Raw genomic sequence first — 15,202 nt, 5'->3', positions numbered from 1 at the left:
TTTTTTTCTATAAAGATACTCAAATGAGAACAAGTAGAGTGAAAGGCTATAAGGCTGATCAGAGGTGCCTGAAAGTGTTGCTCATTCCATCTAGCAAGCTAAAGGGGTGAAAACACGTATCACAAGAAAATGTCATAAACCCCAAAAATTAGAGACAGACAATCCTGATCAAGAGGTATACAATTCTATTTATTAAAAAAACCCATCTTTTGGCTTCCAATCAGGTAAATGAGATTATGAAAAAGCCAAAGTTATGGATGCAAAAAAAATAATACAGAGCTTGATCCTTTGCTTAAGAGGGTCTATTATGAGCCTCTGTGATTATGGGGAACGGAATCAGAATCGGAACTCCAGAAGGTGCCTTCCAATCTTACTTTTCTTTGAATATTCAGAGGAGCAAATGCTCAGCTCATGAAAAAGAGACATTACTCAGTCTAATCTTCAATGAAAATATCGTACTTTTCCAAAAATTAAAACCAGAGATCATATAATATTTCAATTATAACAGAAGTAAAAGGAAACACACTACAACACTTACCTCGTTCTTTAACTTGCTTCCAGAGAACCTTTGAAAATAAACACATTTGGTGATTTTTTCCATAACAGGAACATTTTTAGAGTTTGTAGGTATAAATACATATAAGATAGATTGATTAGAAAAAAAGATCACATTCTTCCAAATGTAGTTACAATAAAAATCATGGGGTTTTTTTTGTTTGTTTTGTTGGGTTTTTTTAACTTCTATTGATTTGCAAACGCCTGAGGATGTCAGAACACCTACTTCTAAAGCATGATGATTCAGATCACTGACAAAATGGTAAAGCATAAAACACAGTTTCAGTTTTTTCTTTGGATCTTTACAAATTCATAAATAGCAAAAGGGCAGCATAGGTGAGTCCTTGAGGTCTTTACCAGGAAAAACAAAAAAATCTTTGATACAGCTGAGTAAATTAGGAGCAGAAAAAAATGTATCTATTATTTACTTTTCTTAGGAAAATGAAGAAATTATAGTGATTTTCTGTTCTTTTTCACCACAACATCATTTGGATGCAGGTGAAATGCATTTCTGAGATAAAAGATTCATTAACTGGCAAAAATGTATTGCAGTATAGTATATGTCCTATTAAGGGTCCAATTGAGATATTCCCAGTGAAGTCATTGGACTATCAGGCAACTTTTCAGTGCAGAAATTAGAAAGCACACTTTTTAAATCGTAATTACTAAACCAGACAATGTGTAATTACAGAGATTCTAATGGATCAGTATAATGATAAATGTTGTTTGATTATTATTTTCTGTTCTGCTAGCTGCCAACTGATGAGATACTACAGGCAACATGAAGTCTTATAATTATTAGCAGCAATATTGTGATTTCATGCCATTGAGATGCTCTCCTGGCAGGACAGAAAACCAGAGGCTGAGCAGTTGTCCCACCCAGACCAGGCACAGGTGCCTGACAACTCCCATCATGTAGTGTGAGGTATCCCTGCCCATGGCAGGGGAGTTGGAACTAAATGATCTTAAGATCTTTTCCAACCCTAACTATTCTATGATTCTATGATTCTATGTGATGATCCAGCACATGTTACCTACAGAATTCCCTTGGCTGTTGATAGGTAAGTATGAAAGAAGGCATCACTCAGTGCGTTACAATGTGGAGATTATTACCTTAACAGCTAATGTATTTGTCACAGACTGTAGATTTCCATATTTGCAGCAAAATGTACACAGAATGTACAGCAAAAGCATGAGGAAGCATCTGCTAACATTGTTCCTTCAGAGCCTTAATTGCTAGCTAACGCTACCCTTCACACAGTGCTGTGGATACTAATGATTTTTGGTGTTAGCATGTTAAGTATGCTCCTTTCACAGGCTTGTTATTTAAATGAACTGGGAGGTCAAATTTAGAGTGGAATTTAAGGATTTGGGCATCTGCAACCCTGCATTTAAGGACTATTGTACTCAGCTCTATTACATAAATCTTCATACACAAATACCAATTTAGTTTGAAATAGCAGTAGAGGCCTATATTTAGGCATCTAAAGTGAGCCCCACTGCCCTTTCTAATCTTTTCACAAGTTGCCATCTGACAACGTAAGCCTTGTGTAAAGGCCTCCATATGCCTACATTTGCACACGAACATGGTGTGATCTGATACCACTATCAACCCTTATATTTTCACTGCCTAATTCTCCCCCAGGCTTAATCCAGGAACCTATCAGAATCCCTATACTGTCTGACTCTTTCCTTACCCAGAAGCTTGTTCTTAACACCAGGCTACTGCAGCATTCTCTTCACACAGAAAAATCCAACCAGACTGCAAAAGGAGCATTTGAGCTTCTGTTCTAAATCAGCTAGGGAGGCAATTTCAGTGCCAGACCTGGAAAATTCAACTTCTCATACGTGAGAGCACAATTCCCACATAAAGACAAGTTTTCTAACTGGTGAATCTAGTGAGTACTCTTGAAAATCTTAGAGAGTATCTGTGCCGCCTTTGTGTGAGCGTATACTGTTGGAAATGCAGCTGTGGGGAATTTTGCAGTACCTTCACTTTCTTTGTGTTCATTGTTGCTAGATTCTGCAAAGACAGAGCCTTACATGAAAAGGCTGACATAAAACTGATGACTAAGAGTGATTATATTCCCTTAAATGAAAATAACTGTATTTTAGTCAATTAAATGAGCAAATTGTTCAAGATAACTCTGTATTATTTAAAGAACCTCATCTCATTGTGTACCAGCAACACCTCCACAGCTCTGGATAAACACTGGACAAGGAAATGGCATATTTCAGTCTATTACACCTTAAATTCTGCAGTGGCGAGATCCCTCATTTTAAGCATCATTTGCAATAAATTTTTACACTTGTCACATTGTTTGGAAAAAGTCTCTTTGGATATAACCTAAATATGCCAGCGGTTGAATTTTCTATATGCAATCATAAACTCATTTATCCCTTTCCTTTCTCAGAGTTCCCACTTAATACACATATACTGCTGTAGACAATGAAAGCCGTCATTCAAGCCATATGTGAACAGAGACATTTGTTTTATGAACTATTAATCTTTGGCAAACCAACAGGCAGCAATCGTAACGTATTGATCCTGCTAGCTGTCCCTTAAATAAATATAATTAGAGCTTCCTGGGTTAGGTTTAAACTGATATTAGCCAGTCGAAGGACCTGTAAATATTAATCTACAGTGACCCCTCCCTTCTGCCCCACAGGTGTCAGCTTCACACCATTCTACAGACATTTCATAATGGGAAGGTGTCCTGGGGAAAGAACTCAGAGGGTGACACAAAAGCAAACAATATGATACAAGTGTTCTGGAAATGGTGTTTTGATGCCTCACACAAAATTGAACAAATCCTTTGCTGTTACAAGTTGGTACAGATCTACACTGACTAAGGAGGAGCCATAATGGAAAGTCACTACCAAAAGGTCTAGATCAACCTGTTAAAACAAAATCATTGTCTTCAGGGAGCAAGCTGCTACTTACATATAGAAATACAAGACACTGAGATATGCAGCAATACTAGTTCTGGTATTAACAAAATTTAGTGTCCAACAGATACCTTCTGAAGGGAATGTTAAAGTTAGACCTTCACTGACTACGTTTCAGCCTTATGTTACTGTACCTGGTTAAGCCTTTACCAGAATACACAGAGTGGTAGTATGCACTGCTTTCTTTAATGCCAATTCCATAATAGTGATACCTGTGGGGGAAAAAATGAGTGTTTCTGAGTGATATATCAAGTAAAGCAAATTGTCAAATTGATTTTCAGTGCTTTCTGAAAGCTTTTCTTAACAGTGTCTATCAATTCCTTTCACTGACATGAAACAAAATTTGGTTTCATAGAAAACAGTATTATCATGATTTGATCCAAAATTCAGGGATAGGGTCTTCTTTAAATTTAAAACACTTTCTCTCTTACAAGAATGTAGCTGGAACAGCAAATCTCCCAGAAACATATCTCATCTCTTTTTCCCTAATATGTTTTCTCCCTCATTTTATTTATTGAAAAAGTGCTGTTTGATTTACAGGTTTATCTTCTCAGGCTTACCACTGTTATACTTAAGACAGTGCCACAGAGCACTTCCCAGTTGAAACTAACTCACCAGTGTACCCTATAAATTAGTGTATAGCCTCCTATGAATTAAAATGCTAACTTGTCATTTATTCATTCTTCTTTCAGCTTGTAGGCTGATTGACTCTGAATTATTCAGCCACTTAAACAGTTTTCATCCACATTTGTCTTCCTTGCTGCCCTCCTGGAGATCAGTGCTCCCAAATACAGATGAAAGAAGGAAACCTGTTTATTGCTCAGGCTCTGCAGTGCTGAGCTCAACACCTTAACCAAAGACACTAAAAAGGGTGGGTTGGTGCTAAGGAAAACAGCTATGCAGTACATACTAACTGCTTTCCAGTGATTTTGCTACAAAAGAATTGACCTTCAGGAGAAGGGCAGGAGAGCAAGCTGGGGGCAGCTCTTTCTTTACCAGTCATAGCAAAGTTTGCTTGAGTTCATCTATCAAAGGTGATAGGCCCTGTCTTAAAAATTCCACTCAATAGATTTAGAAACTGACTGTGTTAAACCAAATTTGTCTAAGAATGTTATGGACAGTATACTCAGGTTCATTTGGGTTTTACTGAAGTTAGCTTGAAAACATCATGGCAGCTGGTTTAGCTGAACTGCTCCAAAGTAATACTTGTAGTTCAAGTACATTGCACTGCACTAATTCCGCGGAAACTTCACAAAAGCTTGAAGAAATTGACAACACAAAGCCCCCAACAAATAGTCATAGAACACATAAACATCTCTGCTGTTTGTGGTGATACCAATTGAAAGAAATTATAATTTTACTGTTTGGGACAGTCATTTTTGTATGGGACAGTCACAGATAAGAACAAAACCCTCAAATGCTTATATTTGCAAAGCTGACTAAAGCCATTAGATATAAAAGATGCTTAATAAAATGTTCATTTGTGTGATATATATTTGCTTACCCTAGGTAGCTATGAAAATCTCAGCTGAAACAGTCATTCTATTTCTGGACAGTCTGTGTATGCATCCAGGATTTTACAACCAAGAAATCTGAACAAAAGTGGCTGCTGTCAAATATCGTAGCTTTTACTCTTTGCTTGAAACTGATGCGTCAATATAATACCACTAGATTGCGGCGGCACTTGGTGACCCATAGGAAGGCAAATAGTTTCTCCCCTGCATCTTTACTGTTATTTTTTTTTTGCCTATAACTGTATTCTTCTGAGGGACGGTGATGTGGTGAACTGACTACTTTTAAATACCCATTAATAGCCTGAAGCTAAGACATAGGACCATGTGCTCGTAACAGTTCCCTTTTTACCCATTAAAGTTAGAGCTGACTGATCAAAGCGAAGTGACACCTCAGCATGATTTAGAATGCCAATGGGACCTTTCATTAAATGCCCTATTGCTAGACTGTTTTCCTCTGGTTCTCATATAGTACTGTGTCATCTGTGTTGTGAGCTAAAGTTCTGAAGGTTTTCAACCGCTACTTTTGGTTTAGAGTATTAAACAGACAGACCTGGGCCAAAGACCCAGATGTGGAAATTCCTAATATTTGTCAGAATTCTAACACAAATGCTACAGGCATCAATACTTTTTTCTTCTTTCATGAAAATTAAGCAATTTTACATGTGACGCAAGAGGTATTGAAAATACATGTGTATGGATTCTTGCAAATAACAGCATTTACTTCATCTTGGCATCACAAAGCTGGTGCACTGAACAGGATGAAAACCAAAACAGAGCTGTGACTACTTCTTAACAATGTTATCTGCACATTTGTCATTGGCCATGTAATCAAGCAGTTACCTGTATCTCATTCCAACACCTTAAATCTCCTAGTTTCAACCACATGTCTTTTTTAAAATTCTAAAGCTAAAGCTCCATCCTTTCACTACAAACTTGGAATTCCCTTCTGCTAAAGCTGGAGTGAGCAGAGACAAGGAAAAAAATTACTTTTTTACAAAATTAGGATTCAGTATCTAGATTACTCAATATCTAATTCAACATTAACATATTTGGGCTAGAAACGTGAACTGTTGTATGATTTGGATTTTCATGTTTCCAGTGGTAGACAATACACTTTTTCCTCCTCCAGCATATCAGAATTTACTGTTGTGACATTTTGTTATGGAGAATAGGTATTTTCAGTGCCTATTCTGTGTGTATCAAGACATAGTAGTTACCATTCTGATTTTCTTCAGCTCTTTGCATAGTTGAATTTTTAGTACTAAAAAATACAGCTTTCTAGTCATGACACAGAAGCAATTAAAAAAAAAGTATAATATGTACTTTTCAAGCTCTTTCGGGAGTAATAAGTTGTGAAGATTTTTATTCTCTTAGAAGCCAAAGTTGTTAGCTGAATGGCTTGTTTTGGGCTCCCTGTTGAGAGTTGAGTGTACTCATCCCAGATACACTGATAACATCCTTAACCTACAACTTCAGGTAACTTCTTTCTGTGTCTTTACATGCATATTTCTATGTGTATGTACAGTATATATGTATTTTATTATTTACACTGCTATTATATAATTAATAAAATAAAAACAGTCATCACAAGCAACTTACTCTCAATTTTTGTAACAAACCTTTTGAAAAACAAGCTGAACTGCTTTTCTCTTTTAATTTCAGTGTTTTTTTGTAACATATGTTTCTACACAGCTACTAGCCCTGATTTTAGCATACACTCACACAAATGACAGCTGATAAGGAAATGATAGGCTTAAGCTGTTCAGGGACTTGCAATAACTTGTTATCACAGGGACAGCTGCCATATCAGTTTTATTAACCCACCAAATCACTCCTAATAAGTAAGATAATAGTTTTCAGACATGATGGGTAAAAGCTAAGATTCATCATTGACCAAAGTCTACAAAGAAATTAAATTGTAACTTGAGCTCAAAGAGTCTCCTTTGTGTATAGACTGAGCAGTATGTACGTTTCCCAAATAGCTGCTCCAGGTAATCCACGTACCATGAAGGCTATAACTGAATTCTAGCAGTGACCACCATATGTCCAATATTGCTTATGCAAAAAGGTGTACTCAGAACCTACTGCACAGACAACTGTTGCTTATGAAATACTAGTCTAAGAAAGTAGTTTGCAGTATTTATCATGCTGGATCTTCTTCCACTTAGCAGGAATATGGAAACCTTCCCCTACAATCATCAATCTGGAGTGATTAGCATGAGCATGCAACGAATGAACTTAATTAAAAAAATTGCATCCAGTGCATTGTACCTTCTTGGCCAAATGTTTAAATGAGTGTTTTGGTACTGACACTTTTGTACAAATACGTTGTTGGATGCAAACACAGAGAAAGAGACTCTAGACCTGGTGAAAGCAGAAATAAATTTTCTCCTCAATGAGTCTGTGGTTCTGAGGTGAATATAGTTCACAATATCAGAGATAGATAAATGGATAATCAGAGACCATTATTTATACTGACACTTCTCTATGAATGCTTGCTGATCTATTCAGTCTCTGAACTGGAGATATTGTTACTTGTGCCTTTTATGAGGTCCTTTTTTCACACAGCAAGAACAATGTAAATGTATCTTAGTGGAAATGAGAATTGAAGAGGAAAAACCTCTGAGGAAAACTCAGATAATTAAAAAAAAAAAGGAAAAACAAATGCCAGATGTTCAAACAAAACCTGCCAATGCCTCATCCCTTTAAGGAAATTGTTCAAGAACAGTTAATCCGTATGAAAATATGGCACATAATACCACCAAGGTCAATAGAGATATGGGATTTGCTGAAGAACTGTTGGGCATGAGGCATTTCCATGCTCATAATGTTAAATGTCTTAGAGAAAAGGGGAATCTAGCGACACATGTTCCAAAACTATTAATTTTGTAGCTAGATTTCCATGTCAAAACCTATATTTTAAATATATTCCTTTACTTAATAGAAGTTGACTTACAATGTTTTAAATTATGCAGACACATGATATGTTTGGAAGTTTGGATCCTCATTATCAGCTCATTAGATATGTCAGAACAAAACTGTGATGAGCATTTGGGAGACTTTCCGCCTTATATTATCTCATTCATTATAACCTGAAAGTGGTTCTTCAAATATGTTGGGTTATGAGCCTGTGTAAGACTTAACCAATGCATTGAGGAATTAGTAGGTTGCCAAATATTCCTGCACGGGTTGTACCAGATATCCTAAAATCTTAAACACAACACCAGCAGCAAATGTCCATCTGCAAAGCTAAATCTGCATGAGCTTATGCCCATAACAATAGCTAAACTTCACCACAGGTGGCAATACATGAAATCCCTCTTTTCTCCTATAAGTAACCTTTCTAATAGTGGCTTTCCAGAAAACCCCTCTATTCAGCATCAATAGGTTATTTTCCAAAGAGAAATTAACTTCAGTACCATATTTTCTCTATACAATGCAGACCACGTACTCTCTCTTGAAAAAAATCAATGGATTATAAATTTGTAAGACTGTGACAAACTGTCCTCAGTTAAAAAAGGAAAAATGTTCTATGCAGACTTTATTTCCTTTGAATTTTATTTTAGTTAATGATTATTTAAAATAAATACTTGAGATACACCTAGGAAATAGAATGCCTTTGTAAAAATTGGAAATTGAAATTCTTCCCTACCTTCATTTATACTGCAACAAACCTTAAAATTCACAAATGACATCTCTGGTGCATTCGTTAGCAAAACTACTTTGGAATCAACTGGCTATTTCTTATGTTTCTAAGGCAAAAAGAAAACCAAGCATGACAACATAAATCAACCTCCCAAAATTATAAAAGTAAACAATCAGTCCTTCAGACATTTGTTGTATATTGCAAAGCTCTGGGGAAAACCACAACCTTGTATTTATTTTCCTTTACAGTCTCCTTTCAATTTGACTTTTGCTTATAAATTACTGAGAGACAATAATAATTTTGTCTTTCAAGGCTAAGTCATTCAAAAGAGTTTTCCCAAACAAACAGAATGTTTGAGTCTCTTCTGTCAGTAATTCTAGTTCTCTATCTTATTCATTAGCAAAATGCTTTGCTAATTTTCTGGGGTTTAGTTTTATTTCAGTAAACCATCATCCCTCTGTGCTTTCTTCTATAAGTCAAGGATGAACTCAGCAAGTATATAAGAATATTCTTAATTTGAAGCATGAGAAAAACCCTAGGGCTACTCACATGTTTAAGGGTATGCATCTCCTAAAATATTTGCATTAATAATAAATATTCAATTTTTGTGTTTACACCAAAAGCTGGACACAATATCTATCTTAATTTGCTCTTCATAGAAATAACCTATTTTTTGGGGAATCTATTCTGAAATGAATAGAAATACACAGATAAGAATCTAGTCTAAATGTTATTTGGGATTGAAAACCGTTATATTTCTGGAGGTTGCTTTAAAATAACAAAATTATTTAACTAGCCCTATTTTATGTTGAATGGTACCAGCACATTATTTAGGTTTAAATATTTTTTTTTAACTGGATATTAATAAACACTGAAATAACAGTTTAAAGCACAACATTCAGAAAATCTCTGAGCCAGACTTGGTTTCAGGCACTACAGAGAACTGTTGCATTTGTCACTTCCCAAACAGGGATAGAAGTTTTCTTAGAATTGCCTAACTTATAGCTTGACTCTAGCAACATCCTAGAGCATTATTTGACTTCTCTACATTCCTTAGCCAACACACTAGGCACACACTAGGTAGTATTTTCATTTCCTTATAAGTAGCATTCCCCTGTTAAAAAACAAAATCAGACTGGGGACAATTCATCAGCTCTTCCCCAGCAGTCATGATATCAGGACATAGAAGGGAGATTAGACATAAGCGAATATGTTGCTACCACTGTTCACCCCTGGTTTACTGTGACCAAAAGCATAATGTCAGAACTAATACAAATATCACCACAGGTGATATATAATTATCTGATCTATTCCTACACCCTAATATTCCACAGATCAAATATACAGATTACCTGTATACATTATTTATGAAATGACCGTACTATAGGTGTGTACTTTTCAGAGTTTTTATGAATTACCTGCAACATAGACCAAATGTATTCCTTCTTCTCAATTTAAGGCAATGTTTTTTTCCTAGTGTCTTTAAATTAATCCATATAGTTATATAAGGAAGACAAAGAAAGTTGTTAGGTTTGCAAAAGACAATGAAAACCACAGTTATTTGCAATAAATGCATGGATTTATGAATATAATGACAAGGTTTAGAAGCTTAATTAGTTTAATTTTTAGAAACTGCCTGAAGTAATGTTTTCAAAACTCAAACTCTCTTATCAGTTTTATTATTGAACGTTATAATTTTCAGCTTGTCATCTGAATAAAACCCCCATGCCCGTCAGGATATGTTATATTAATTATATATAGTGGAGACAGGGAAACACGTCATTCACAGAACAAATTCTGTTAGTGGATACACAGATGAAGTGCACCTTACTTTGAATGGCCCCTTGTTCCAAGCCGCCTTGTGGTAAGGAGGGGGAATTTCTGGCGAATGGTCTGAAGAGAAAAAAGCTGTGTTAATTTCCAACACCGGTATGCTTTCTTAGCAATCTGTTCATAGAAGAATAGTAGTGTTAGTCTATGGTGTAATGTAGTCCATGAATAAATACTTGTGACACGTCACAACAGAAACAATTAAGCATGCAACACTACAGGCTTGGGGAAGAGTGGCTGGAAAGCTACTTGGAGGAAAAGGACCTGGGGTGCTGACTGACAGCTGAACATGACCCAGCTTGTGTTCAAGTGGCCAAAAGGCTAACTGCATCCTGGCCTGTATCAGAAATAGTGTGGCCAGCAGGGCCAGGGCAGTGATCATCCCCCTGTACTACACTGGTGAGGCTGCACCTTGAATAGTATGTTCATTTCTGGCCCCTCACTACAAAAAATACAGTAAGGTGCTGGATTGGATCCAGAAAAAGGCAACAAAGCTGGAGAAAGATCTGGAGAATCAGTCTTAGGAGGAATGTCTGAGGGAACTGGGGTTGTTTAGTCTGAAAAATGCTCAGGGGGACCTTACCACTCTCAAGAACTACCTGAAAGGAGGTTGTAGTGAGGTGAGGGTCAGACTTTTCTCCCAAGTAACAAGCGACAGGACAAGAGGCAACAGCCTTATGCTGAACCAGGGGAGGTTTAGATTGGATATTAGTAAAAATTTCTGCACAGAGAGGGTGATCAGGCATTGGAACAGGCTGCCCAGGGCACTGGTGGGATCATCCTCTCTGAAGTGTTCAAAAAACATGTAGATGAGGTCCTCAGTGATATGGTGTAGTGGGGGTCATAGCAGTCCTGGGGTTATGGTTGGATGATCTTAAAGGTCTTTTCCAACCTAGTTGATTCTACGGTTCTGTGATTCCATGCTTTTATCCTTTCATCCTTTGTCCCTCTTGCTATGTAACTCCAGTCTCCCCACCCATAAACTTCTTCCTATCCTTCCTATTCTTTCGTTTTCACTTCTACAGTTTAAAATTTAGTTTTCTTCACCAGGATCCTGCTTCCTTCAGGTCCCTAAAATGCAACTGTACCTTTTGCTTCAGAGACCTAAACAAAACCAGGGAAAGGTCTGCCCTCTAGCCATTCTGTTTACAGTCAAAAAAAACTAAAAATAAATTTATTTTTTATTTGGAAAGTGTGATCTGAAAGTTAAAGCAAGCAAATATTTGTCTCACAGATACTTCTGTGTCATTGACTATCAAAGTGTTGAACAGTCTTAAACTTATTTATGCTCACTAAAACCCTATGAAATTTTCCTTTAGCTCTATGCTGCACATAAAGAATTCATGTTACATGATTTAATCCAAATCAAGCAAAACATTCTGTCACTGTAGTCCTGAAGTTGAGATTAGCGTCCTAAAACATCCTACTCTTCCTGTGGACAATGATGTTTAAGGCAAAAGGTTTATTAAGTGAAAAAGTAATTCAGTAATAGAAGTAGATGTATCTAATAGATCACTGTCATAACAATGTTTATATGGAAAGCTATTGTCTTCCTCATTTATACTGAAACTGTAATGAAAATTAGACACTTTCTCAGTATATCCAATTCAGGAGAAAAAGATTGGTAAGTTAACATTTTATGAACTGGATTTAAACCCCATTATTATTATTTAATTAAATTAATGCATTTTGCTATGTATGAACAATGACTAGATCAGTACCGTTTAAAAAAAGATGATCCTTGAAGCATTTTTAGTTTCCTGTTTCACTAACTACTGAGAATTTAATTTGGAGAGTTCACATCTCCCTTTCATAAAACGATTTTAGGATTAATTGTAGAGAAGGGTAGAAAAGAGGATGAATCAACAGTTTTTCATTCAGGAGCTCTCTGTGTTATTGATTTTTATTCCTCTTCTTGTATTGCTTTTTGTGTCACATCTCACTTTACACTGCCTTTAGTATAATTAAGTGTCCTCCATGTCAGATCTGGTTTTGTGGAAAGAACCCTATTAACATCATCATCAAAAAGGAAAAGAAAAATCTCTCTGAGAGAATGTCTTTGTTTGTATGAAATAGCAGTAAATGAAAGGGAATATCAGTTTCCTAAATCTGATGTCACAAAATCCTATCATATGAAACAATGTAGTCTGATGTGAATTTGAGAGGAACTTCAACAGAGGTGTACTAAATTGCGATTCCATCGAAGTATTAATACAGTAAATTATGAAAGCATTTACTCTTTACCTTCCCAAAAGTTGCAGCACAAGCAGGTTCTAGCTTCTCTTTTCTGCAGAAGTCCAAATAATGTGCATATAGGATGCATCTTGGTAAACAAACTCCTTCACAGACAATGTAGTTTTCTTCCAACCTGTACAGAGAAAGAAACTGCCAGAATGAGAAGCAACATTCCAGGTCTCCTGATCTCATTTTCCTTTTGAATTTTGGTACTGGCCTCTTCTTTTTTAATTTTACTGAAATATTCCATAAAAACACCCAAATAAGTTTCTCCTAAATAAGGCAGATACCACAGACTAACTCCACTCTTTATGCTTATGCTAGTTGCAGAATATATGAAACCTGGGGCCAGGCCCCATCTTTTTCAATGTTTGAACTTTTTGTCTTATAGAAATTATCACCACCCAAGAGCCAGCCTTGCTCTGAAAATAAGAGCACTAAGTAGACTATGAAAGGCTTAAGTCTGTCCTTTGAATAGAGCAGGGGCATCTTCTGCCCCACTGTATTTTTAATACCTGTGCTAACATGTCTTCTTTTCTTTCTTTTCTTTTCTTTCTCTTCTTTGCTTTTCAATGTCCATGCTGGACCTGAAACCATTTCTTGACCAAACCATACTGAAAAGCAAAGAATTGGCTTTTTCTGAAAAGAGTGCCTTTTTTATGTAGCTTCCAAATCAGTTTACAGAATACAAGTGCCTACTGATTGTCATTATAGCAAAACTTTGAAAACTGAAGTAAAAAAACTGTCTGTCTTCACTTGAACTGAACTTTTGGTAACAGCTGGGTATTTCACTGTTGTCCTGTTTCTTTATCAGTTTACATTATTTGCTACTCCTGGGATGATGTGCAGCCTATTTCTTTCTCAAATTACACAAATCTGTAAGAAAATACTGTGTAGTAAATGCTGTGCACAGAATAGTTTTGCACTGACTCATCAGACCCAAATCCTTACAATTTATCCTCTAAATCAGATGTAAACTAGACTATGAAACTGAGTAGCTTGGGTTACTCTAATTTTTCAGTTAGAAGGGAAAAAATGAAATCTAGGTTTACAGTCAGTATTTGGTAAATAAATGCCATTTAATTCAACACCACTCCTTCATAATTTTAAATGTGCTTTAATAGAAACATTTATCAGTTAAAGTCTGCAGAATTTTACCTGCTATTTGGTTTTAATTTTGCCCAGATAAAATGAAGTTAGAAGTTCCATGCAGAGTAGATTCTGATGTAAAAATTATATGGCAGTGAAAATCTAACAGCCATAGCCTTAAAGGATAATTAAAACATTCATTCACAAAAGTAATTCTTCACTAATGCTTCATTTCTACATTTTTTTTCGATAGGTTTCATCAATAGACACATACTGTGAGAATCTGTTGGAGATTTCAGTTAACTGATAAACCTCTACTAGAAATTTGGGGGTGGATGTCCTTATTCGTAGACGAGGCTTATCCGAAAAAAAACCACCACCAACCAAACATCACTCCACAAACCCACAGATTACAATTACTCCTAAAGGATCTGTGAGGTGCAGCGCTCCTTGCAGCCTCGGCTTTACAGGAAGGTCCCCCCGGGGCAGGGCAGCAGCGGCTCGCCTGGGCAGCCCTACCATTGCAGAGTGAGCTGCGTTTGCTTCTTCTTGTCCTTCATGATTTGCGCGACGCTTTTCTTCGCAGACGGGCTCTGGTCCGCAGCTTTCAGTGTGCCGTCGCGAGTGCCTGCATCCTCTTCTTCCGGGGACAGGGCTTCGCTGTTAAAGCGTGTTTCTGAGCGCCGGCGGAGGAGCAAGAAGAGAAACCCAAGAGCATCGTTACTTTCCGGCAGCACGCCGCCGCCTCCTCCTCCCGAAGCGGCTGGGGCCCCGTAGGCACCCGTTTAACCGGCCGCACTGCCCGCCGCTGCCAGAGGGACTGGCCGGGCCGCCCGAGGCAGGACCGCGAACAGCACCGACGGTTCGGTGGCCCGCCCGCCCGCCGCGCCTCGTCCGGTTCTCCCGCACCCGCCCTGTCCTGCGGCTGCCACAAGTGCGCTGCCGGCGCCCCACCTCGTACCTGCCTTGATGCCGGCGGGCAGCGCAGGCTCCGGGAGCCCCCTCTCTTGGCCCTCCCCGGCACACAGCCCCTCCTCGGCGTAGGGCAGCAAGTCCGGGTAGCAGTCCTCCTGCGCGGCGGAGGGCACGGCTTGTGAGGCAGGGAGGTGCAAGAAGGCGTCCTCTTGCTCGGGTCCCTTGGCCATGCTCCTCACCGCCGCCTGCTCAGCCCCATGGGCGGCGGGACGGGCCAACGGCGGCCTTAGGGAGCTGGGGGCTGCTCCTGAGCGGGCAGAGGCTGCCCGCGGGAGCCACTCCCTCCTCACGGCTGCTCCCCCGTGTCCGCGGAGAGGGCTTCTCCTGGGATTCTGTCGCTGACAGGAGGCAGCGGGGAGTTCTGCCTGTCCCTGACTGTCCCTGCCTCCCGTCTCCCCTCCCGCCGTGG

General features: G+C 38.2%; 1 protein-coding gene across 1 annotated transcript in view; it reads right to left on the bottom strand.

The window, feature by feature from the left end:
• The window catches only part of RFX6 (regulatory factor X6), a 38,305-nt gene extending 23,342 nt beyond the window's left edge, over nucleotides 1-14,963 (bottom strand). Inside the window, exons 1-6 of the mRNA XM_034060974.1 lie at nucleotides 14,780-14,963; nucleotides 14,338-14,494; nucleotides 12,739-12,862; nucleotides 10,496-10,557; nucleotides 3,639-3,716; nucleotides 539-566 (exon numbers count right to left, since the gene is read on the bottom strand). Coding sequence (XP_033916865.1) covers nucleotides 539-566; nucleotides 3,639-3,716; nucleotides 10,496-10,557; nucleotides 12,739-12,862; nucleotides 14,338-14,494; nucleotides 14,780-14,963 — 633 coding nt within the window. The remainder of the gene's footprint in view (nucleotides 1-538; nucleotides 567-3,638; nucleotides 3,717-10,495; nucleotides 10,558-12,738; nucleotides 12,863-14,337; nucleotides 14,495-14,779) is intronic.
• Nucleotides 14,964-15,202: the final 239 nt, after the last annotated feature.

The sequence above is a fragment of the Melopsittacus undulatus genome, chromosome 3, assembly GCF_012275295.1.
Source record: "Melopsittacus undulatus isolate bMelUnd1 chromosome 3, bMelUnd1.mat.Z, whole genome shotgun sequence".
Lineage (NCBI taxonomy): Eukaryota > Metazoa > Chordata > Aves > Psittaciformes > Psittaculidae > Melopsittacus > Melopsittacus undulatus.
This window is presented reverse-complemented; position numbering and strand designations above follow the sequence as displayed.